The sequence below is a fragment of the Onychomys torridus genome, chromosome 3, assembly GCF_903995425.1.
Source record: "Onychomys torridus chromosome 3, mOncTor1.1, whole genome shotgun sequence".
NCBI classification, from domain to species: Eukaryota; Metazoa; Chordata; class Mammalia; order Rodentia; family Cricetidae; genus Onychomys; species Onychomys torridus.
This window is the reverse complement of record NC_050445.1, coordinates 114,333,628-114,359,864: the sequence shown is the minus strand read 5'-3', so window position 1 is coordinate 114,359,864 and position 26,237 is coordinate 114,333,628. Positions and strand designations below refer to the sequence as shown.

At 50.2% G+C, this 26,237-nt stretch overlaps 1 protein-coding gene across 1 annotated transcript in view; it reads right to left on the bottom strand.

The window, feature by feature from the left end:
- Window positions 1–23,837, bottom strand: part of Fbxo41 (F-box protein 41) — a 32,721-nt gene extending 8,884 nt beyond the window's left edge. The window contains exons 1-5 of the mRNA XM_036180481.1: window positions 23,521–23,837; window positions 4,243–5,280; window positions 1,620–1,845; window positions 1,089–1,162; window positions 493–851 (exon numbers count right to left, since the gene is read on the bottom strand). Coding sequence (XP_036036374.1) covers window positions 493–851; window positions 1,089–1,162; window positions 1,620–1,845; window positions 4,243–5,141 — 1,558 coding nt within the window. The 5' untranslated portion in view covers window positions 5,142–5,280; window positions 23,521–23,837. The remainder of the gene's footprint in view (window positions 1–492; window positions 852–1,088; window positions 1,163–1,619; window positions 1,846–4,242; window positions 5,281–23,520) is intronic.
- Between the last annotated feature and the right edge of the window lie 2,400 nt (window positions 23,838–26,237).

Genomic DNA, 26,237 nt, shown 5'->3' with positions numbered 1-26,237 from the left:
AATGACTGCCCTGCATCTGCTGCCCAAGTACTAGGATTAGAGATGTGTACCACTATGCCCAGTTTGAGGTGCTAGAGATCAAAGCCAGGGCTTCCTGGATTCTAGATGAGCATGTACAAGCTGAAGTAGCTTACCTCCCCAGCCCTAAACTTCCCTTTTGAGAGTCACCCTGACTCTCAGCCTCTAAGCCTTCCACATAAGTACAGGGCTATTCCCCCAGGCACTTCAGAGCCCCAAATAAATGCTCAGCTCTTCTCTCCTACCTGTGATGGAATCCACTATGTACACAGACCCCGTTAAATGGAGCATCCTTGGGTCACTGCAGGCCTGGCCTGTCACACAAATCCCTGCTCCAAGCTTGCAGAGTGTTTTACAGGTAGACAAGAATAAGAGAGGTGTAGGAGCCGAGGGCCACCACCTCCACCCTGTGTCCCCTGAGACAACCCAGCACCCTGGAAGGCTGGATTCTCTACCCACTTTCCCAGGACTTACCTGAGAGCCGGCAGCTGTTCAAGGGCCCAGCTACAGCAGGTCCAGGGCGTGGGACATCCGAGGGGCCCTCAGCCTCTGATTCAGTAGTTCGGGAGCCCACATCTGAGACGTCACCCTCCTCCCCCTCGGTGCTGTGACGGCGTGGTCGGCGCTGCCAGTTCTGGATGGCCTGTCGTCGCAGGCCTGAACTACGAGGGGGCTGGGACCGTTCTGAACCACCGTTGGTAGCCTGGGCCCGTGATCCCAAGCCCCCAGGGCCACTGTCCTCCGAAGGCCCTTCCTCTGGCCGGGGCAGCTCCAGACTGTCACTGTCATAGCAGCCTGAGCTCTGGGATGCAGCTGGCACACGGCTGGAGGCCCTGGGGTGGGTGGGGGAGTGCAGAGTGAAGGCTGAGGGATACCAGGTTGCCCCAACTCCCAACACTTTCCCTTAACCACCAGCCAAGGGGAGCCCACTGTCCTTTCCAAAAGTTCCCTGAGCATGGAAAGGCAGACTGGTGATACCAGGGGCATGGACACAGAAGGAGATGAGCCTCTGATGGGCCAGCAGACCTTCCAGGGTGAGGGTGGGCTGTGTGGGGTGGGCCAAGGCTTACCCTGTGCTGGGAGAGGAGCCATGCCGTGAAACGGCGTATGTGCTTGGCACAGCTGCGCCTGCGTGGTGTTCTCGCTGTAGCCCCCAGAGTGGAAGGGAAAGGAAGGATGGGCAGAGGAGGCCAGAGAAGAAGGCAATAGTCGGAGAGAGAGGAAGATGGAGAGAAGAAAAGAAGGAGAGGAGAGAGAAGAATAAAGTTGGAAAAGATGGACGAATGGACAGACAGACAGTCTAGACAGGCAGGCTCCCAAATCCCTCCCAATGCACCCACCCAGCCTCCCAGGGCCCAGCATGTGGCTGCTAGGCTCTCATTTGCAGGAAAATAACAGAGATGGGCTTCTGAAGGCTACTGAAGCAACCTCGCCACAGCCTCAGAGCCAGCACCCCTGTCCTGACAGAGTGGACCTCCCTCCCACTTCAAGTCTGGGTTTGCTCCTGGGGGAACAGGCAAAGGAGGCAAGTTGGGGTGGTGTGGGGCAAGGCTGTGGGAACCACAGGAGCAGGTGAGAAGCCAGGGCACATACATACTCACCATTCTGCCTGGGCCTCTCACCCCAGGCCCTGAGGCACTGCCCCCACCTCCTCGGCCCAGGCTGGCACTGGGCGTGCTGCCACAGCTGCTGCTGATGACCTGCAGCTGGCGCTCGGCCCTGTCTGCACGCTCCAGGAGCTCCTCAATGAACTGTTGCAGCCGCAGCTTGGCACTGGCCTCCCGAGCCGCTGTCTCCTTCAGGAACTGGTCGATCTGCACCACCTCCCTGGGCCGGGAGCAGTCTCTTACCCTAGGTCCCTGGCCTGACTCCCCATTGGAGGAGAGCCTGGCAGTGGCCTAGAGTGTCTGCTCATGGTTCCATGGACAATGCCCAGCACGCAGACCCACACAATGGCACACATACAACACAAACAGGCAGACACACAAGTTGCCACACACTCAGAACACACACAACTGGACACCCCTGTTAATACTATAGTCAACCTGACAGAATCTAGAATCACCCAGGAGACAAACCTCTGGACACATTTGTGACGGAGTTTCTAGACTGGGTTGACCGAGGTGTGAAGATCCACCCTAAATTTGGGTGGCACCATTCCCTGGGCTGGGTCCCAACCAAATAAACGGTTGAAAGCATGCTGAGCAGCAGCCTCCATCTCCGTTTCCTGGCTATGGATGACCCTTGACCAGCTGCCTCACACTCTTTTTTTTTTTTTCCTCCAGAGCTGAGGACCGAACCCAGCCCCTGCCTCACACTCTTGAGACCACACCCTTTCTGCCATGATCCATTGTCTCCCCAAACTGTGAGCTGAAGGAAACCCTTTTTTCCTTCAAGTTGCTTTTTTAAAACGGAGTTTTACTACACAGGCAGGAGAAATCGATCATTCAGCCACTTGTTGCTCTTGCAGAAGTCCTGAGGTTGGTTCCCAGCACCCACATCTGGCTCACAACCACCCTAACTCCATTTTCAGGGGATGTGACGTCCTATTCTGACCTCTGCAGGCACCAGAGGTCATACATTCAATACCCATACACATAAAAAATAGTAAAAATAAATCTAAAAGATTTAATCACATCTGTGCTCCAGCACCTGTGCAGAGGCTGGAGGCCAATTGAAGGAGTCAGTCTCTCCTTCCACCATGTGGGACCCAGCGAACAAATTGACAGCCCTTTAAACTGTGCGAGGTATTTTGTCATCGCACCAAGAAAAGTACCTAAATACAACTTGTCTTCAGTGACATAGTCATGGGTATGCTCATCCTATACACAGTCACCTCCAGGCACATGCAGAGTCCCATGAGCAAAAGCAGACATCCTTCGTTCCCTGTGGTCTCAACACACAGCCTCCTCACATAGTTACATGCTCAGGCATACACTGAGAGCCTCAGCGCTATGAACACATATCCTCACTTGGTCTAATACACAATCCTCAGCATGTTCCTATGTATGCAATCATGCTCATTCTCAGGGCACATTCACACTCTGAAATACATTAAGAACCATGGAGAGCCAAGCCCACGAACCCAATCAAACACACACATGTACTCTTAGAAGTATCAAAATACACTGAGTCACATCAACACAGACAAAACCATAAAGCACTCCCAGCATCTGAGGGGTATATAAACATACAGCACCCTCGAAGTTACCTGCGCGTGTGTATCCCGGCACATAGTCAGCTGTCATGCATTCATTAAACTTTTTTTTGTTTTGTTTTTGTTTTGTGTTTCGAGACAGGGTTTCTCTGTGTAGTTTTGGTGCCTGTCCTGGACTAGCTCTGTAGACCAGGCTGGCCTCGAACTCAGAGATCCACCTGCCTCTGCCTCCCGAGTGCTGGGATTACAGGCGTGCACCACCACCGCCCGGCCTCGTTAAACATTTAAGCCAGGTGCCAGGCACTATTGGAGATGCAGGGGAAACATACTGAACAAAAGAAGGAAATCCCTGCCTGCGTGGAACTTGGTAGACAATGAGGACAAACACAACAAATGACTCCATTTGCAGACCAGAGAAACAGGGAGGTGGCCAGCAAAGATGGCTGAGGAGGAGCAAAAGAAAGGAAAGCTAAATGTGGTGCATGGCAATAATACCAGTATTCATGAGGCTGAGGCAGGAGGATCATGAGTTCAAAGTCTACATTTCGAGAGTCTACGTCTACATCAGATACTGTGCAGATGGATCCAGGACCGTGATGAACATGAAGTTTACTGAGGACACAAAGATGGTGCTGGAGGTGGCAACCTGACCCCAGAGAGTAGGTTCGAGAACCGGAAATACAAGAAAGGCCTTCAAGAAGCCAAGAGCAAAGATTAGAAGGTTAAGAAGCAGCAGGTTTATGCGACTTGGGAAAGATACAATTGTGTCTGCATGCTTTTACAAAGTACAAGACTCCGTGGAGGACTGGGCCAGTTCTTTGGGAAGGCTAAAGGGAAATCTGGTTCAAAATTCAAGAGCAGCCTGTCCTGGCTGTCGAAGGTGAAGAAACGCACACATTCCAAGCTCCCAATTCATCACCACGACACACTCGCTGGCACCACTATCAGGGACTCATCTTAGAACTTGTGTTCCAAAGCCTGACCAGAGGAGACACCCCAGGCACGTGCAGAGATAAGTGAGTAACATCCAGAGACACCCACCCCCTGGACTCCCAGGGTCTACTCACTGCTGCTTGCGGCTCAGCTCCTGTTCCTTATGCACCAGGTCCTGCTTAAGTGAAGCCAGCAGTTCCACGCTCACGTCCACCTGGCGAGAAAGCTCAGATGCGCGCTCCTCCAACTCCTCCTTCTCGCGTCCCAACCGTGCACTCTCCTGTCGTGCAGTCTCCAACTCCGCCGCCTTGCGCTCCAGCTCTGCCTGTAGCCGGCCCACCTGGCCGGCGATCTTCTGCTCCACCTCCTCGCTCAGCCGCTCCAGCCTCCGGTCCACCTCCAGCTTCTCCAGCGCACGGATTTTGAGGCGTGCCAAGCCCTCTTCGTAGGCGACATCGGCAGGTGATGGCGAAGCTGGCGATGCGGAGGCGGGCCCGGAACAAGGGCCAGGGCCGGGCCCGGGTGGCGGCGTCGAACAGGCCGAGGATGCCACGGACTTGCGCGCGAACAACTCGCCGAGTGGGATTTCGATCTCACGTAGTGCATAGCGCGCGGCAGGCACGAGCCCCGGCTCGGCCAGCTCCTCGCACGGCAGGCTGGCGGGCACCAGGTCGCCAGGGAAGTGAGCCAGCGGCGCGTGGTGGTGATGGTGGTGCAGCAGGTGCGGCCCCGCGGGCGCTGGCCCTGCCGCCTGCTCCTTGCCCTGGAAGGACGTGCTCTCGAAGACCTCGCGCCGGGCCCCGGGCACTGCCAGCAGGGCGGCGGGCTCAGGCGCCAGGGGGAAGCCAGAAGCTGCGGCAGCAGCCGCTGCAGCAGCAGCCGCGCCGTCGCAGATACTGTTCGTCTTGGAGAGGATGTAGAGCGTCTCGTAGGTGTGGCTGTATTCCAGGTGCGCGCGCAGTGACGACAGGCTCCGGAAGCGTTTATGCTCCCCGCAGCGCGGGCAGCGGTATGGTAAGTCCAGCGAGGCCATGGCCCCGCCGCCTTCGGGGCACGCCGGCTCCACCGCGGCCGCCTCACCGGTCAGCCGGGAGCACTCATGGGGGGCCGCAGGTGGGCCCGGCCTGCGGGATCAGGACGGCTCTGGTCACCAATAGCCAGGGCCCAGGAGGCTAGAAGAGAGAAAGTGAGGCTCAGCAGCCTGCTAGCCGCACCCCCACCTGCCACTCCCAGGTTCAGCAATCCTGTACCCTGGCTCTATGGAAATGCCTAGGATGGAGGACTCTGGGGGCTCTGGGACCTGGGTTCGAGAGTACGACTTCTCGCTGGAAGTGGAATATGGTACGTACTCCAGGTGTGGCTAGGCTGACCTCCTGCCTTCCAAGTGCTGGGATTACTAGGCCTAGATTTTTTTAAAAAGATTTATTTATTTATTATACATACAGTGTTCTGTCTGCATGTGTCCCTGAAGGCCAGAAGAGGGCGCCAGATCTCATTACAGATGGTTGTGAGCTACCAAGTGGGTGCTGGGAATTGAACTCAGGGCCTCTGGAAGAACAGCCAGTGCTCTTAACCTCTGAGCCATCTCTCCAGCCCTTCTTTCCTTCCTTCCTTCCTTCCTTCCTTCCTTCCTTCCTTCCTTCCTTCCTTCCTTCCTTCCTTCCTTCCTATCTCTTTCCTTCTTTCTTTCCTTTCTCTCTCTCTCTTTCTTTTTTCTTCTTTTTTAAAAATTAAGAATGTTTGTTTCAGAAGGCTGGAGAGATGGCCTCGCAGTTAAGAGCACTTGTTGCTCTTGCAGAGGACCTGGGTTTGGGTCCCAGAACACAACTAATGGTTCCCAACCACTCTAATTCCAGGGAATCCTTTGTCTTCCTCTGACCTCCCTGGCACCAGGCAAGCATATGGTGCACACGCAGGCAAAACACTCATACACACAAAATAAAAAAAAATTTTTTTGAAGCTGAGGATCGAACCCAGGGCCTTGCGCTTGCACAAGCGCCCTACCACTGAGCAAAATCCCCAACCCCATAAAAATTTTTAAAATGTTTAAGGAATGTTTGATTTTTTAAAAAATTGCTTGCCAGTGGGGCAGGTGCCAAGAGGATGAGACCTTCAGGATTATCCTTATCTACATAGAGAGGTACAGCTAGCCTGACCTGCTTGAGACTCTGCATCACAGAAACAAAAATGAATTATTGTTGTTACTAAGTTGTTTAATACAGGATCTTAGTCCCTAGACTTGCTGGCTTGGAACTCACACAGTGTAGCTCAGGTTGGCTTCAGACTTTCAGGAATTCACTTTGGGATTACAGGGATGAGCCACTGTGCCTGGCTTAAAGAAACTTTTTTTTTTAATTGCCAGGAGGTGGTGGTGCAGGCCTTTAATTCTTGCACTCGGGAGGCTGAGGCAGGTGAATCTCTGTGAGTTAGAGGCCAGCCTGGTCTACAGAGTGAGTTCCAAAACAGCCAGCAACACAGAGAAACCCTGTCTCAAAAAACAGAACAACAACAACAACAACAACAAAAGGAAAAATTTTAATTACAATGATTCCTGACCTAGAAAAAAGTGCCAAACACCCTTCAACAACAGAATGGGATTCAGGTGTGGTGGCATAGATCTTCAATCCCAGCACTCAGTAGGCCAAGCCAGGTGAATTGCCAAATGAAGATTGTTACAGAATTAAGAAGATCCCAAACAAGAAAACAGTAGAATGGAATAATCATACATTCATAATGGACTGCTATTCTGCAGTAAGAAAGGAACCAGTATCCATAACAACAGATGAGTATGTTTAGTATTATGGGAAGGAAGCCAAACAGAACATACTGCAAGATTCCAGAGTTAGACATCAAGGACAGTCCAAACTCGTGAAGACACAAGACAGAGTCTCCAGTGAATTGGGAAGGGACAGGAAGGAACCTTGTGTGTGGTCGAGAGTGTTCTGTAGCTTAACCAGGGGTTGTGTTTCTGTATGTCGGTGTGGACACAAGCATCAAGACATGTATACAAACCCTGGGGTGTTCCATGTACCCTAGCTCATGTATGTGACATCTAAGAAGGTTCTCAAGCTGATGCTTAATTTTCATCTGCGGAGACCACAGCTATCGCGCAGGCTGAACCACTAGAACCAAGATGCTCACCAACTATGACGCTGTAGGTGGCCCTGATCCCATGCCCGCCCTTCCGGGCACTGCCTCCAGTGAGCGTTCCTGCCTTTCCCCGCAAGGGCCCTATTGTCTTTCCTCAACCATTCCTGGCAAGGAACCCACCCATTCTTCCACCCAGTCCCGCTACTCATCACCCACCTGTGGCTTCCAGCCCTTGCCCTGGCTTTTCCGTTCCTCTCTCACCGACCCCCCCATTCCAGCCGCCTGAATCCAGGCTTCGTGCAGCTCTGAGGACAACCCAGTTGTCATCAAGGTCTTCACCACTTTATCTGTCGGCTGGTGCGTAACTGTTCCGTCCTCATAGGCTGCCTCGATTCTGCCCAGGGGGGATGTTCCTCAGGGTTCTGTGACTTTCTGCTCTTCATTGATTCCAGCCTCTTTGTGGGGGTAATCCCATTGGCTCTCTCTGTTCCCACTGACTCCTACCTTGAGGCTTCTCTCAGCTCCACCCCTCCTTCCTGAGGGGCTCCAGAGGGTCCTGCTTGTCTTCTGCCATCTCCTCAGGGATGTACAGAGACCTCTCTTCCCATGGCCACCCAGCGCCTAGCCTCCTCCTCCTCATATCAGCACTCTGCTTTGCTCTTGGGGAGTCTGCCTTCCTTTCCACTGTTTTCAGTTCCTCCATGTGGACTGGGGCATATGATCACCTCTCCTTCTTCACTCACACTGGGTCTGTGTTCTTTGTACTGGGGAAAAATCTGAGAAATTAAAGATAAAGATGGGGGCTGGAGATTTAGCTCAGTGATAGAGCGCTTGCCTAGCAAGCTCAAGGCCCTGGGTTTGGTCCTCAGCTCCGACCAAAAAAAAAAAAAAGAAAAGAAAAGATGGTTTCCTTTTTCAAATAATAGACCCCATGGTAGTTAGTGGCTTTTCCCCTTTACATTTAATCCATTTATTTTGTGTGGGGTGGATGATGAAGCCACGGCACACATATGGAGGTCAGAGGTTAACCTGTGGGAGCCAGGATCAAACTTAGACTGTCAGGCGTGGTTGTAATACTCTTTACCTGCTAAGCACCTTCCCCACTGAGCCATTCCCCTGGCCTTCTTCCTTCACAGACTCTAGAATCATCTGGGAAACGGGCCTCTGGGGAATTTTGATTTCAGTTGTTGAGGTGGAAAAATGTGCCCATCATTTTCTGACTAGGGTCGGGTGTGTACATGGTAAAAGAACTGAGCAGCAGCTCGCCTTCAATGCCCTGCTTCCTGCTCCTGCAATGACCAGCTGCTTCCAGCTCCTGCTGCCTTGACTCCCCAACCATGATGGACTGCACCTTGAACTTCAAGCTAAAATAAACCCTTCCTCCCATAAGTTGTTTTTGTTACGAGTAGTTTATTATAACAATAAGGAAAGAAGTTAAGATAGGGGAGTGTAAACAGTACCACTTCCCTCATTCCCCAGTCAAAAGTTGGTGGACACACACCTTTAATCCCAACACTCAAAAGCAGAGGCAGCCAGATCTCTGTTGAATTAGCAGCCAACTGGTCGACCTAGTGAGCTCCAGGCCAGCCAAGGCTACACTGTAAGACCTTGCCTCAAACTACAAAGAAACAAAAAGTTGGTGAACGCTGTCACAATAGCAAATCCGCTGATTAAACTGTCATTCACAGCCCCTGGAGCTGAGGCCATGTCCCCACAAAGACTGCTACATTAGCAGAAAGACGTTGGGATATTGTTAGGTGCTGTGGTCTTTCCTGTAGCCTCTTTAGTAAAGTCAAACAGGACCCACTTCAGCCCAGCTCAAAGCAGAAGGAGAAACTAGCTTGCCTGGAGAGGCTCTTCTGCCTGGGGCCAGTAATCTAATAGGCTGAGAGATAATGAAGAGCCAGTTCTTAGCTTTAAACTAAAGTGAACTCAAGCAAAGAGAGAAGGTAGCAAACTCAGAGGGAGGGGCAGTCGGGGGCCTGCCTGCTCTTGACTCCTCTGGCCCTCCTGTGTCCTCTCCATGGAAACGTTCATTATAAGCAGTCTTTTGTGTGTGCTGAGGGGATGCAGCTTGAGTAGGAAGGGGCCAAGGAGCTAGGGTTCTGCACTGCCCCTTGGCAGACGCCCTGGCTGGAGCCCTCCTTCCAAGCCTGGGCTCCTACAATGAGTGGCACAAGGGAGGCTGTTGCTAAGAGACAACTCCCATTCCCTCTTCCCACCACCATCAGGGAATCCATTCCAGAATTACAACTTCCAATGAGGTCTCTGGCTTTGGGCAAACACTCTGGATAAAGAAGGCAAGTTGATAGAAAGCCCTCCTGAGGATCAAAGCCAGTATACTGCAGGAAAAGCCTGGAAAACAAGTTACCAACCCCTGAGACTGTGCCCTCTCCATCCCAAGCAGGCTTCCGTCCTTCTCTCACAAACAGCCTCAGAGCACTAAGGATGGAGACTGCGGCACCAGAGTAGTGGGCTGGGGAGGTCAGAGAACCCTTGCTACCAGCTGAAGGTGTGGGCTGTGGACTTGGTGTTTTTCCGCCCTTCCCCTCTCCAGCTGGGTAGCTGTTTTGTTCTTTCAGCTGTCCAGTTTCCTCTCCCTCATTCTATTCTGGCCACAGACTGCAAGACCCTGAAGACTAGATTACTACTTAATCAGACATGGCACAATATTGTATGGGACTGGAAGTGTCTCAGGATGAGGATGTGGGCTTGCTTCTTCTGGAGACAGGACGACTAGAGTGTAAGTTTGTGATGGATGGCTGTATTGGGATGAACAGGAAAAACATTCTGAGTTATTCAACAGTTAAGTAGAAAGCCGTGTGTGTTTAATAAACCGCTCTACTGTTCTGCCACTCTGCCCTAGGTCTTGGTTAGACTCCCAATTTTCTCTTAGAGAGCCGTTTCCCGCCAACTCCGAGTTGGTAGAGCTGACCTCAGTCCCTGGCTCCAGGGAAGCACGTGTGGCCTTACTCTGTTGTCAGAGGCCTAGCCATCTGGAGAGAAATAAACACGTTTCCCATTTCTGGTTAACACAGACACCCCAGGATCTGTGTGCAGCTGGCAGGCTGGGAGCCTGGGGCTTCTGGTGGCCTTATTGTCTTTTCTGTGGGACAGAAGAAAAGGGCTTGTGATGTCACTTGAGCAGTGACACCCACATGTGCTCAAAGCTCTTGCTCTGCACACAGATCTTGTTGACAACATGATGTCTGTGACTGCAGCTCCTGTGTGCAGAAGCATGGGTGTGACCGCAGTTCCCATGTACTGGAGCATGTGTGTGGAGAGCACAGGACAACCTTCAGGAGTTAGTTCTTGCCTTTCCATTTTCTTTTCTATTTTGTGTGCACATGGAGGCCCAAGCTAATGATGAGATCACCCTTGATCACCTCCCACCATATTCACTGAGGCAGGGTCTCTTAGTCCAACCCAGAGCTCACTGATACACCTAGTCTTGCTAGCCAGCCTGCACTGGGGAATCCCCTCTCTGCCTCTGAGGCTGGAATTACAGGCAGGCAACCATGGCCACCTGGCATTTCTGTGGGGGATCAAACTTCAGTCCTCACATTTGTGTAGCAAGCACTTGAACCACAAAGCTGTTTCCCTACCTTGCACCCTATTTTAAGGCAGGTTTACTTCCTGTTTTGTGGCTGTGTAAGTCAGGCTAGCTGGTCTGTCAGCCTCTGGACAGGTCTCCTGTCTCCATCTCCCACTGTGTGGTAAGAATGTTATTACAGGCGGGTACAAAGACATCCAGCTTTGACACGGGCTTTTAGGATGAACTCTCTCCAGCTTATGTGTTTTGGTTTTGGTTTGTTACCAATGTCTAGTAATGAGACCTAAATCAGGCCAGGCGGTTGGTGGCACACACCTTTAATCCCAGCCAGGTGGATCTCTGTGAATTCGAGACCAGCCTGGTCTACAGAGTGAGATCCAGGACAGGCACCAAAACTACACAGAGAAACCCTGTTTCTAAACAACCAAAAAGAAAAAGAGACCTAAATCAGTGGTTCTCAACCCGTGGGTCCAGACCCCATGGGGATCAAACGACCCTTTCACAGGGTTTGCCTAAGATCATCGGAAAACACAAATATTTGCACTACAACTAATAACAGAAACAAAGTACAGTTATGAAGTAACAATGAAATAGTTTATGGTTGAGGGTGTCACCATACCATGAGGAACTGTATTAAAGGGTTGCAGCATCAGGAAGGTTGAGAATCGCTGCTCTAGTGTCAAAACCCAATTTGGAACTCTTACTCACTCCCAGCAGCCTGGTTTCCCTTAACGTTGCCCGCCCTCCTCCCAACTACACCGCCCTCCTCCCAGCTACACTGCCCACCATCTTGGTTTTTCTCTCTTTGGGATGCTTTCAGCCCAAACATCTGTCCATGCTCTGTGCTCTTCCAGGCCAAGGCCTGCTCACGCCTGTGCTGCTGGGCTAGCCTCTGGTCTCACAGCTCCCTTTCATCCTGTGTGAGGACATGGGCCCTCCCTTTTCTTTTCCTTTCTTTCAAATTACTGCTTTTGTTCTTTCTGAGATGTGGTCTCACTCTAGCCCAGGTTCAGCGGGCCCACTACTTGTGCTCTTTTGTGCGTTACTGTCTGAAGTGCTGGGATTACAGGCATTTGCCTCCACACTCAGCTCCAGACCTGCCTTACGGTAGACGACTTCTGTTCAAAAGTCTTCTCACGGCTCCCTCACTGCCTTCCCACCACAGCCAAATTCAGCCGCCTGTCTGGCCTCTGTGTGCTCTGGCAAGCTTGACAGCGGAAACTGACCTGGTTTCTTCACCTGAGTTTCCTTGATTGCGGAGCTCAGACACTTCCCTGCCATTTTTCAGTCATTTGTGTCTCTTTAGTGATTTGACTAAACACTATGCTATTTGGGGTGGGGTGGTTTTAAAATGTTAAACTATGTTTATTTACCGTGTGTGTGTGTGTGTGTGTGTGTGTGTGTGTGTGTGTGTGTGCTGGAAGGAGTGCATATCTACACAATACACATTGGACAACTTGTAGGAGATGGTTCTCACCTTCCATGTGGGTTCTGAGGACTGAACTGGGACTGCCAAGGTTAGCAGCAAGTGCTATGACCTACTGACCTATCTCGATGGAGCTAGTTTTTGGAGACAGGGTCTCATCATATAGCCCAGGCTGGTCTCAAACTAGCCACAGTCCTCTTGCTTCAGCCTTACAAGTGCTGAGATTACAGCGCTGTCTGTCATGCTCAGCCCAATTTTGCTCATTTTTACATTGACCATTCATATTTCCTTATTGATCTGCAAAGGCTTTTTAGAATATTGACCTCTTGACCATTATGCACTACAAATATTTTTCTCAAGTATGTTGATTGGCTTTTACTTTATTTTTATTGATATGTTGAAAGTATACCTCAGTAAAATTTGAATGATTTCTGATGTTGTTGTTATGCTTGGCTGTCTGTTCCCACCAAAGGCTATAACCAATTATGCATGTGTTCTTTTAGTACTCAGGACTTAAATTTTCATGTGTATGAGTGTTTTGTCTGCATTTATGTCTCTGCACTACCTATGTGCCTGGTGCCTACAGAGGCCAGAAGAGGGTATTAGATTATCCTAGAACTGGAAACAGATGGGGGCCTTCATGTGGGTACTGGCAATTGAACCTAGGTCCTCTGAAAGAACAGTAAGTGCTCTTAATTACTAAACCATCTTGCCAGTCCCCAGAATATATTTTAAATAAGGATTTTATATTTTATTGTATTGTTTATTTATTTATGGTTTTTCGAGATAGGGTTTCTCTGTTTAACAGTCCTGGCTGTCCTGGAACTCACTCTGTATATCAGGCTGGACTCGAACTCACAGAGATCCATTTGTCTCTACCTCTCGAGTGCTGGGATTAAAGGCAAGGGCCACCACCCTTGTAAATAACACCGCTACCATATCTTACAAAAACTGGAAACTGCAAATACATCAGGCTGTCCCTTTCACATTTAGATCCACATTTAATTTCCATCTCCCTTAAAAAAGATTTATTTCATTTTAACTTGTGTGTTTGTGTCTGTGTGTAGGAATAAGCATGAGAGTGCAGGTGCCCAGGGAGACCAGAAGAGAGAGGCAGATCCTCTGGAGCTGGAGTTAAAGGTGGTTATGAGCTGCCCAACATGGAAGCTAGGGGCCAAATTCTGGTCCTCTGGAAGGTCAGCAAGCACTCCTAACTGATGAGCCATCTCTGCACCCCCCCCTTCTCTTCTCTTTTGAGATAGGGTTTCACGTAGCCAAGGCTGGCCTGGCCTTCAATTCTTGACCTCTCTGCCTCCATCTCCAAAGCGCTAAGCTGGCAGGACCCCTGTGCCACCCCGACTGAACTGGCTACCCTCCTTTCTTCTTTCATTTTAAACAAGTATTTGGTAATTGATGCTGGTGAACAGCTCATTTGGTAAAGCACATGTCTCACATACGCAAGCCCTACATTCAGTTCCCAGCACCACGTGAAATATCTAAGGCCATTAAATACTTAGTAATTGTGCCAGTATCACCGTCCTTTATGTATACTAAAATCTAAAGACTAGCCAACAGAAGTAAATTCAAAACATGGCTTCTAGGAGACATCAATAGACAGATAGTTAGATAGATAGATAGATAGATAGATAGATAGATAGACAGACAGATACATAGACAGATAGATACATAGATAGACAGACAGATAGAGAGATAGATAGATAGGACAAGAACACATATATAACACTATAATGAGAAGAGGGATGTGACTTGCATGCAGATAATTTTTTTTTTCCAATTATAAAACTACTACTAGGTACAGCTCTTGGCTCAAAATCTTGAAAATCTGAATGAGCTGAATGCTTTTCTAGAAAGATGTGAAACTTCAAACTGACTCAAGAAGAAACAGAAGACCTTAAACAGGCATGGTGGCCCACGCCTGTAAATCCCCACACTCAGGAGGCAGAGGTAGGTGGATCTCCGTGAGTTCAAGGTGAGCCTGGTCTACAGAGCAAGTTCCAGAACAGCCCGGCTACACAGAGAAACCCTATCTCCAAATACAAACAAACAAAAATTTTTAAAAAGGAGAAAAAAAAAAAAACACCCCAACAGATTCACTATCACAGGCAAGACAGACGAAGCTGGCCCTGTGGAGAAGTTTCCTCTGAAATTGAAACGTTTCTATCCTGTGGGGAGGCTTTAAGCTAGAAGGGGAAAATCACTCAAAATAGCTCCAGCAAGTCCTGAAACTGACCAGACTCACTAGGCCCCTCCCACCCAGAATAAACAAGAAAAACCGCTGAGTCACTCAGACAAGCCAAGCTGAAAGACCCGGAGACCCCCCCCCCCCCCCCCCCCCCCCCCCCCCCTCCCCAGCTGCCTGCCAGAAGCAGAAACCAGCTGAGCTGCCTGGAAGAGGTTTAGACCCACTGAGTCACTTGGAAAAGACACTCTCCAACCTGTGGAGATGCCTGCAGGCTGTGTAGCAGGCTCCAGGGCCCCAGCTTTGTGAGCTGTCACTCATGCTGGGGTGGGCTTTGGTGATGCAGCTGTCTGTGAGCCATTTTTTGCTCTTGTAAGTGACCCCTCACCCATATTCTGTAAGTAACCCAATAAAACTCACTGGTTCACCAAGTTGGACTTTAGTCCGTACTTGGATCTGTTGCTGGCTCCCTATCAGGGGTGAGTAGACGTGTGTGTAGTGTCTCCCCAGGAACAGCTCTGTCACACAACAGTGGGCCTGGAGATTCCAAGTTCACATATCCAGCTGGTGGGGCGCTGGGCTGTTCCGACCCGTGTACCTGTCTGCCCCAGCAAAGGGCAGCAGCCTCCTAAGTACCTTCCAGCTCTCTCCCGGTCCCTTCCCACTCTTAAAGAACATTTTTTTTTCCAGTCTTTATAGCACCCTACTAGCCAGGCTCTAAGAAATCAAGGAGAGGGCAAAACCTGGGAGTGGCAGGCCTGTGGGTGAGCACCTAGGTGGGTGAAAAGTGGGGCTCTTCATATCGCAGTAGCCCTTTAGCCCAGCAGACACCCCGAAGCTGCCCTCCACCTACTTCACCCGAGAAATGATTATGAATTGCTCTTGAGAATATGCCTGTCTAGACTTTGCACACCTCCGCATGAGTGCGAAGCTTTCTCTGAATGCAAGCAAGAAGGTGATAGGGGCTGGAAATACGGCTCAGAGGTTAAGTGCTAGCCGGGCAGGCATGAAGACCAGAGTTCAGATCCCCAGAAACCCACATAAATGCCTGGTGGGCGTGGCTGCCTGCCTGTAGTTCCAGCATCAGAAGGCAGACACACGGGATCCCCAGAGCAAGTTGGGTTTCAAGATCGGAGCAAGTTGGGTTTCAAGACCAGACGTCAGAGAGCTCCAGGTTTGGGAAAGTCTGCCCCCGTTTCTAAGGAGAAGGAGTGATCGGGATCTCACGTCGACCAACTCTGGACCATTGCATGTGCGCATGCGCACAACACAACAATGTACACACACGCAAACACACACACACACGCAAACACGCAAACACACACACACACACGAAAAAAGGGGGAAAAGGTGATGGAAGGTAGTGAGGGATGAGAAAAAGAAAAAAAAAAGACAATATGAGTTTCCATCTATTTAGATTCCAGCCTGTACTCTGTATGCTGCTGAGCACGGTGGGGGGTGGGGTGGGTCACTAGTCAGATCCTCATTTGTGCTCTGGTTCTCCCAACTTAACAACTACTACAGCCCTGAGAACCGCCCCACCCACCCCCGTTTCTGCCTGGCTCTGTCTCCTTGCCACACTACTTCTCGCATCCAAAACGCCTTTCTTTCCAAGCCCAACTTAAGGTTTTCTTTGGCTAGGATTCTACACGCTGAACTCACTGGAGGGATTTTACTTATTTGTTTGTTTGTTTGTTTATTCATTTATGGCGTTTAGGCTCCCGGGCCCATCTGAGCGGAGTGGCTCCTGCAGAAGCATAGGTGGTCTCCCTCTAGTATCCGCTGGTGAGCCCTGCAGTAGACATTATTATTTCAACTGCTCACTATGTGGTCATGGCAGCGTCTCAGCTTTTCTTTGGTGAGCTGCTCCTTCACACTCCACGTACCTCTGGCAGGCCTACCACATGCCTAGTAAGCGGAGACATGGCCTAGTCCTACTTCCTTGGTTATAATGACCAACCCAGGGATGAGTATGTGCATGCCTCAAGCTGCGCCACTAGAGCCCTTCACTGGGAAATGGGGGGAGGGGCCCCCCTTTCCTTTTGTGATCACATGCTAGGATGAAGCACTCTAAGAAACTGTGAAGTCTCCACTGATCTGTGGATGAGTAAAAGGACGTCAGTGGCTCAGACTGCCTGACCACACAGAGAGAGTCCGTGCACCGAGGGAAAAACATGCAAACACCCAAGGAGGTGGAGCCAGGAGCTGGAGAGTCATCCCTATTCCGTGAGAACCTGGATGCAGTTATGCCAAAAGCCTACCCTCCTCATAGTTACAGGAGTGTGAAGATATTTTGTTAAAAATAAAACTGGGGGCTGGTGAGATGCACAGCAGATAAAGGTTCTTGTCACCAAGCCTGATAACCTGAGTTTCAGCCCCAGGACCCACATATGGAACTGTCCTCTGACCTCTCTCTTCTACGACCGTAGTACATATATGTATGTACACACAACACACAAAATAATGTAATTTAAAAACTAAATAACATTGGATTTGCCACTTATAATAAAACCCTCTTCTCTAAGCAGGGTGGTGGTGGCACACACCTTTAATACCAGCACTTGAGAGTCAGAAGCAGGCAGATCTCTGTGAGTTCGAGGCCAGCTTGGGCTACTGAGTGAGTTCCAGGAAAGGCTCCAAAACTACACAGAAAAACCCTGTCTCGAAAAACCAAACCAAAACAAAAATCCCTCTTCTCACCTAATCAATCAGTCTACACTTCTTACCTAAGCTGTAGTTAAACATGAATTCATTCTGTGTACACTTACTGAGTACCTGTTCAGCTCCATGCACTACACAGGTGTTGTGCTAGGCATATGCAGGTCACACTGATAAACAAATCCAGTCCTTTCCTCCAAGTAGCTGGTGATGTCCTGAGGCAAACTTGGGTAGAGGATGATATGGTTAAAACAGTATGGGAGATGAACAGATTTCTCTCTGTGATTAAGAGCACACACTGCTCTTGCAGAGGACCTAAATTCAATCCCCAGTGCCCACTTCAGGCAGCTCATAACCAGAGCTCTGATGGGCTCTTCTGACTTGAAGGCAAATGCAAACCCCACGTCCACATAATTAAAAGAGTTGGGTATGGTGGTACAAGCCTTTAATTCTGGCATTTGGGAGGTAGAGGCAGGTGGATCTCTGTGAGTTCAAAATCAGTCTGTTTTACATAGCAAGGTCCAGGCCAGCCAGGGCTACAGAGTAAGACCCTGTCTAAAAACAGAACAAAACAAAACCCAAAAAGCAAGCAAGCAAGCAAACAAACAAAAACAAAAAAACGGGGCCAGGGGCTGGAGGGAGGCTCAGTAGTTAAGAGCACTTGTTGATCTTGCAAAGGACTTGAGTTGGATTCCTAATATCCACGTGGAGGATCACAACTATCTGTAACTCCAGTTCCAAGGATTCTGAAGCTTGCTTTTGGCCTCCAAAGACACATATAGCGCATACATACATGCATGTACTTAGTAATAATTGTAATACAAAACAAACATAAAGCATTTGGGCCTACTGCAGTATGTAGCCAGAAATACATTATTGGGGATTGTAAGATCATTCAGTGGGTAAAGGTACCTGCTATAATCCTGATAACTGGGGTCCACATGGTGGACTTTCCACATGGTGGAAAGAGAAAATGGACTCCCACAAGTTGTCCATATGCACATCCAATTGCATGCACCTACACACAAATGAGTGCAATTAAAAAAATTAAATACATTACTGGCTAGATGTCGTGTCAATGCCTGTAACCCCAGTAGTTTCAAGGCAGAGGCAGGAGGATCATGAGTTTAAAGTCCTTTACAGCTACATAGCAAGTTTGAGGCCAGCCAAAGCTGCATAAAAACATGTCTCAAAATTTTATTTAACTTAAGCATTAAAAAAAATTAGGCTTAAATCGGGCGGTGGTGGTAAACGCTTTTAATACTGGCACTTGGGAGGCAGAGGCAGGTGGGTCTCTGAGTTCCAGGCCAGCCTGGTCTACAGGGCAAGTTTCAGGACAGCCAGGGCTACACAGAGAAACCCTGTCTCGAAAAAAACAAAGCAACCAAACAAAAAATTAGTCTTACTTATTTCTACATTATGTGTATGAGTGTTTTGCCTGAATATGTATCAGTGCACCAAGTGTGTGCAGTATCCTTGGAGGGCAGAAGAGAGCAACCAGATCTAGTTGTGATGGTTGTGAGCTACCACATGGGTGGGTTGTCAGCAAGAGCAACAAGTACTCTTAACCATTTAGTCATCTCTCCAGCCCCCAACGGACACATTAAAAAAATAATATTGGCCAGGCGGTGGTGGTACACGCCTTTAATCTCAGCACTCAGGAGGCAGAGGCAGGCGGATCTCTGTGAGTTCGAGGCCAGCCTGGGCTACAGAGTGAGTTCCAGGAAAGGTGCAAAGCTACACAAAGAAACCCTGTCTTGAAAAACTAATAATAATAATAATAATAATAATAATAATAATAATAATAATACTGGAAAAGCAAGCCCAGGGTGTCAATGTAGAGAAAGAAGAGACAGAGGAGAGAGAAGAGCCAAGGAATTCTCAGGAACTAACAGCAGAAACAGGAGTTCCAGCCGGAAACTTGGGGAGGCATGGCTGTAATCTGGAAGGAGTGGGCAAGCTCACACTGGACTGGAGCTGAGGAGGACCCATTGGGGACTGCTAAGATGGCTGCTTTAATGAGCCTGGCTGCTGTGGGCATGGCACTGCGTGGACATGACTTCCCTGTGCTGGGAAGGAGGCAGTGTGGGAGAATCCAGGAGCATGATTTAAGATTAGAGAGAATGAACATCTTAGAGATAACCTACTTCCATTGCTCAGAGACACAAATAAGGTCTTGGGCCCGAAACCACGCTAAGGAGGCCTTCCTTTCTCCTTCCCTCTTCCTCTTCTTTTTTCCTCTAAACGCAAAATGAATTTAGAAGGGATCAGTAGAGAATGAAATGGGTTCTATTTCAGTGTAGACAGCCGAAAGCTTGAAGTGGCTAGCACTAAACTCACAATACCGATGTACAATTCTCAACCAACAGCCTCGGTATCTGCTCAGCACCCCGGACAGCGACTCGCCTCTGGGCTCTCCGTTCCATCTCCTCCCTTGCCCATGCCCACACTGTCGTCTGCTATGGTTGACTTCCTTTTCCTGTAGGCACTGCTGCTGGACAGACCTCTGTCCTCATCGATGTGGACTCTAACTCACTCATCTGACAATCCTCATGACTTCTGAACCTTTTTGCAAGTACCTACCCAGTAATGTATGTCACTTATAACTTAAAATAGGGGCTGTGGAGAAGTGCTTGCTTCAGGAGCACACAGCCCTGAATTCAGATCCTCACACAAAAAGTTCAGTGTGGCAGTGAGTATCTCTAATACCAGAACTGGGAAGGCAGAGACAAAAGGATCGCTGTAAATCAATGGCCATCCAGCTTAGCCAAAGTAGTGAGTTCTAGGTTCAAGAAGAGACCCCATTTGCTTAAAAAAACAGGTGGTGGTGGAGAGAACAAGGAAACATCTACCACATGTACACATACACACACATGAATATATACACACATCACACACACACACACACACACACACACACACACACACAAACACACAAAACCCCCTAATAATAGTAAAATGATCTCTGAAGAATGAATGGCCTCTTCCTTCTCCTTCTTTGGGATAGGTTCTTATGTAGTCCAGGATGGTCTCAGACTTGCTGTGTAGCTGAGGACGATCTTGAATTTCTGATCCTCCTGCTTCCACCTCCTGCATACTAGGATAGTTCTAGCAATCAAATACAGGGCTTGGTGCATGCTAGGCAAGCATTCAACGAACAGATCCCCAGCCCAGCTACTCAGAAGCGAAGTACACCTGCCATACTTGTCGGCAAGGGTGGCTCCTGCTGACCAGCTCTTGTCTCTGCTCCTGTTCCACATAAACTATCAGGGAGCCCCATGAGGGTTCTGCTCTACTGGAAAACACTGGGCCGGGTCCCATCCTCAGGTCTAGCCCCATGCTGGTCTCCCTTCTTGGAACTCTGTTTCCCAACTGGTGAGTTTTGTAGACCCATCTTAAATGCCACCCTTTCCATAAAGCCTTTCCCCAACACCCACCTCCACCTCAATCCCCGTCACAGCACAAACCCTTCCTTACCATAAACTCTCAAGACAGCAGGTCCCACAGCTGGGGATCATTGACCTGTGCATACACATCAGGTCCCTCATTACTTACATTCTACAGGCAGAGACACTACAAATGACCATCTTCACAGAGTGTACACTAGTACACGATTAGAGGAATTACCAAATCACAGATAAATTAGATTTCATGCAGCCCAAGCAATGTTCTAAAATGAAGTTTTAGAAAGATTTATTTTGTAGGTGTGTTTTGCCTGCATGTATGTGCATTTCTGATCAGAAGAGGGCACTGAATCTCTTGGGACTGGAGTTTCAAACAGTTATGGGTCATCACAGGGGTGCTGGGGACAGAACTCAGGTCCTCTGCAAGAGAAGCTCTCAACTGCTGAGCCATCTCTCCATTGCTCAACCAAGGCAATTTTTGACACTCAGCATCATGCAACTAGATAAACTGGTTAAATCAATCCAAGAATGAACTTGTAAAGCATGAGGGCTCCCTGGTCACTTACTAGGAGGCCAGAGCTTACTGTCTTCTCATCCCCACGGTTTGCTCTAGTTGAGCTGAGGTTTGGGGATCACCTGCTTTATTCTATGCCATGTGCCCAACGCAAGATGTCAGTCAAGCCCAAGGCCCACAGGTGCCCGCAGTTTAAGAAAACAGTAAACCTGTGTCTATCTACTCATGATTTCTGGGACATCATCGTGCTCACAACAATGCTACCAAGGAGGTGGAATGCTTCAATGCTGGAATGAGGAAGCGAAGGCTCAGATTGCCCGTGGCCAATAAAGACCTCTAACAAACTGGTGCTGCATGAGGACCTCTGATGAATCAAGTCTTCTAGTGTTGCCCTTATGAGGTACTCTCCCACACTGACTCAGGCGTGACCAGATGGACATCAGCAAGCTTCGTGCAAGCAGAAGTCAGATACGTTGTTGTACATCAGGACGTGTCATCTTGGAATGTTCCCTCTTAGCAAGCCTTGGGATCCAGCTGCTAGAGCCCAGCTGTCTAGAATTATCTGAGACCACTGTAGAAGGAGGCTTTGGGGGCTGGGAGGCCACCTTAAGAGGCTGTGTATATGATTCCAGGTGAGATCCTCAGATCCCATAGCCACAGGCACAGACCAGTCAGAGACCACGAGAAATAGTGTCATTGTTAGTGGTGACTGCCTGGAATCCTATATAATTGATTGATAGCGGGATTGCAGCTTTAAGCCTAATGGTAGGTCATCTGCCTAGTATATGCAAGGCCTGGAGTCCAGTTCTCAGCACTGAAATAAGTGAACAAACAAGTAAACAACTGCTATTCAAAGTTTCCAAATTCTGGGGGTGTTTGTTACCTAGAAGTAACTAAAACAGTGACAGACAAGGACTTGAACACAGCACTTCCTGACCGACTCATAAGCTGTGCTACGGTCCTTCCGGCTGAGAGTGGGATGTTCATACCAATCCTGAGATGTTCTCAGGAGGATGGGCCCACGGTGGCACTCGGTGAGTATTTGTTGAATATACAAAGCTTTATCAGAGAGGAAGGGAGGTCTAGGGAAACACAGAGGCAAGATAACTACTACATTTTCACGACCTTCACCACCCCTTACAAATACTCCCTCCCTAAAAGGTAGGCATGCCTAAGTGTAGGAACAAATGTGTGCACTTCACAGTTCTCTGTCCCACCAGCTGTATTCAGATCAGGCAAAACTGAAAAGCTAGCATAGTTTGTTGTTTTTTGGGTGATTTCCCCATATGGCCCCCAACTTCCTGCCTGATCTACCCATGGCATCCTCTCACCCTCCCACTTGGCCTTCGGAGCCCAAGAGCACTTCCCTCCTCCTCCTCCTCCTCCTCCTCCTCCTCCTCCTCCTCCTCCTCCTCCTCCCATGTAAGGAAAGCAGCAGAGAAGCTGGAAATCACACAAACGAGGGAGGAAGGTTTGGGTGTTGTTAGATGGACTTGGAAGCCCATAGAGCTCTAAACTAGGTGTTTTCAGGAGGCCTCTGCCAGCAGGTGGAGGCATTCTGAGGATGAAGAGGCTGCTGGAGGTGTCCACATTGTACCCCCATTATGCCCCAGTGGGTGGAGAATAAAGGAATGTCCTGCCTGTCTAAATCCTTCCAACCTTCCAAGAAGCCCAGGCCTCGGCTCTGCAGCTACAACCCTAAACTGGGTGTCTGCAGAAGACCTCCCCAGCCTGGTAAAGACCTACAGGAGTCAATACAGCCGCCCTGCCACACTGCCTTCTGTTCTAAGCACCCCCTCTCGTGGTCCTGCAAACATGCACACGCCTCCCAAGGTCACACACACAAGCTCCAGCACCTGGATCCCACACCCGGAAAACCGTATGAGCCCCTCACCGCAGGCTCAACCAAAGGGAGGGGATAGGCCTCACTCGGTTCTCTAGGCAGACTGTAGGCAGTGCACACAGTATCACACACACACACACACACACACACACACACACACACACGCAAGGCGATGGAGTGGAGCCCACACCTCCAGAGATACTGTGGGCACAGTCACCCGCACAGGCACTGGGGTGTGGGGAGGCAGAAACAGGCGTGCACACATATGAACACCTCCAGACGATCACACGTGCACATCGGCACGCACCGATAACGGTACAGGTGCCCAGCCAGGCCTCGGGACCAAGACCCTCCCCCATTCCATCACCAGCAGGTGGAGAGGGCTGGGGTTTCAGGACACTCCCCCTTCTCCCTCTCCAAAGTCCAGAGTCCCAGTGGGTTTTTTTCTGGAGCCCGCCCCCGCCCCACAACAAGGCTAGGGCAGCGACAGGCGGGAGGGGGGAGGGGAAGCCTGGTCTCAAACCCGTTCTGATTTTAATTTCTTAAATTAACCCCTTGGCTGCCTGAAGCCCGGCCTGCCCAGAATCCCTCCCAGTTCTGGCGGCCTCGCGGCCTCAGGAGGGCAGCAGGATAGAAGGCACGGAAGGAGGGTGCAGCGGCTGAGGTCCTCCTCGCCTAGCCTCTCCAGGAGCAGTCCCGCAGCGCGCCCCAGACTTGCCCTTACCTCCTCCAGTCCGCGGCAAGGCAAGGCACCGTGGCCCTGGGCTGGGGGCGCAGAGGCACAGACCCCGTGTGCCCGGTCCAGACGCAGGGCCGCCACCGGGCCTCGGATCTCGGTCCCCACTGCAGCCTAGGCTGGCCGCCGCCGCCTCCCAGTTGGGGCGGGGGCGGCCGAGTCCCCCAACCCCACGCAGCGGGAGGGGTTCGCGATGCGATCACGGGCGGGGTACGCAGGGAGGAGGGGAAGAGAGGAGGGGGCGCTCGGTCAGGGCGCAGCCAGGAGACAGGGAGGGAGGCGGCGGGGAGGTGGGGCGGAGCCGGCCCCTCCTCCGGGGCGGGCTCTCCAGCGAGCGGGGAGCGGCAGATGCAGCCAGGAGCGGCTGCGCCGGGACCCCACGTTTTCCGCAGAAGCTGGTGGCTCGGGTGGGGGATGGGTGCCGCCGGGGCGGGGACGGGGGTGCAGCCTTCTCCACCCCAAAGACCACCACTCAGGCATTCCTGTGCCACAGCTTCCAGCTGTGGCCTCTGCTGCCCACCTTTTATCAGGGCCTATCCACCCTAACCCACCCCCACCGGCTTGGCCTGCACCCAGTGGAGAGCACATCTTGGATGGGTGGTTCTGAGGACCGAAAAAAATAAATAAATAAAAGGCAGGCAGGAGCGCTACGACACACACCACAGTTCTTCAGCGGCTTCTTGGGCTCTGAGCCCAAGTACCGGCCGTGTGCCCAAAAGGTTGTGCACTCTGTGACTTCAGGTCGGAGGTGTGGTCTCTGGGAAGATTTGGCTGCCCCTGGGCCACACTGTGTTGTGTTCCCGTCCCTAAAGGTGTCACCTCCATCCTCTTGTGGACCTACAAACGGAAAGAAGCAGGGACAAACCCACCGCTTCCAGGATGCTCAACCCTGAAGCATCTAGAAGGCCCCTCACCCTTGGCTTCAGGCCTACCTAGTGGCTGAAGTATGCACACTCCAATGCCGTAAATTGCCCTATGCTAGAGGAAGTCCTCATAGCTGAAGTTGAGCTGGAAAAAGAAAAAAAAAAAAAAAAAAAACATCAATAACCCCCCACCCCCACCCCCGGGGCAAAGCCAGGACTGAATTGAGCTTTGGATGAGGAAAAAAAGGGAGATGGTTCTTCTACCACACAGTGCTGAGCTGCACCAGAGCCTGTAGCAGAGCAAAACGCCAACATAGCGACGTAGCTGCCGGACTGTCCAGGAGACTGGAGGCTTTGGATGACTACCACTGATCCCATCCCACTCCTGTGAGGGCAGAGGCCCCAGGGACATGGAGTACTGGGGAGGTGTCTGTAGACCTGTCAGGTGATTTAGGGGGAAGGATAAATCTAACAAGAAGCTCTGATGTCTTTCCACCTTCAGGAAGTCTTAGAGTGATAAGGGAAATCACTTCTTCTAAGACTTAAATAAGTTCCTGTCAATCATGAACCAGGCATCAGATCATACTAATCATCTCCATACACATCATTCACTTTCCAATACAGTGACCAAGCAGAAACTATTCTTTTTATTTATGTACATTGGTGTTTGCCTGCATGTCTGTCTGTATGCAGGTATCAGGTACCCTGGAACTGGAGTTACAAACAGTTGTCAGCTGCCATGTGGGTGCTGGGAATTAAACCCCGGTCCTCTGGAAGAGCAGCCAGTGCTCTTAACTGCTGAGCCATCTCCCCAGCCCCAGAAACGATTTTTATTCCCACTGTGATGGTTCATCCTCTGTCAACTTGATTGGATTTGTAACCACCTATGGGTCTGTCTAAAAGGGGGTTTAGAGAGAAGTTTAATTGAGAAGACCCTCCCTGTGGGGAGCACGGTCCCATGCCCTGAGATCCTAAACTGAATAAAAAGGAGGAAGTGAGTTAAACAACAGTGTTCACTGCTGTCTCCTCCTCACTGGGGATACAATGTGACCAGCTGCCAAATACTCCCACTGCCGTGCTTTCCTGGACATGCTGGACTGTGTCCTATCAAACGGGGAGGCAGAATAAGCCCTTCCTGCTTTAAGTTGCTCATGTCATTGTTTTTGTCACAGAAATGATAAAATGCACCCACTTCTGCAAGAGAAGCTAAAGTTCAGAGGTCAGTGAATGGCAGGACCAGAACTGGAATGCAAAATACTCAGCCCATCCTCTGGTCAAACCACAGCACCCTCACGCCATCTCTCTGCTCCAGTGAAGTTCCCCGAACCTGCTCCATCCAACGCAGACTTGATTCTTTCACCTGTTTTTGTAGCGAGCCCAAAGTATCTCTATACCATCCTGGCTCCACCTTTGTTATGATATTGCCCTTGTGATGAATATACGAAAACAATTTATAGCACGGAGTGTGCTTGTATGTGTTTTGTGGATGTGTACACATGGATTTGTACGGATACGGAGGTATACACCGGTGGCTGTGCAAGTATATAGAGATGCACATGTGTATGGTTATGTATGCATGTGGATATACATGTGTGTATGTGAAGGTGGGTGTGCTGTCCTTATGCACGTAAGTACACACATGAATTCCGACATGTGCACACATATATGCATGTGCGCATGTGTGACCATGCTATATTTCACAGACAACAGTCCCTGCTTGGTTGTTATGGGAACCACTGTTCTAAAAATGTGAATCTCACTCCATGTGGGCCAGAGAAACCAAAAGAGCGAGTGCTCTGTGACAAACGCATCTAGGGCTCCCAAGGCTAAAGCAGGGAATCA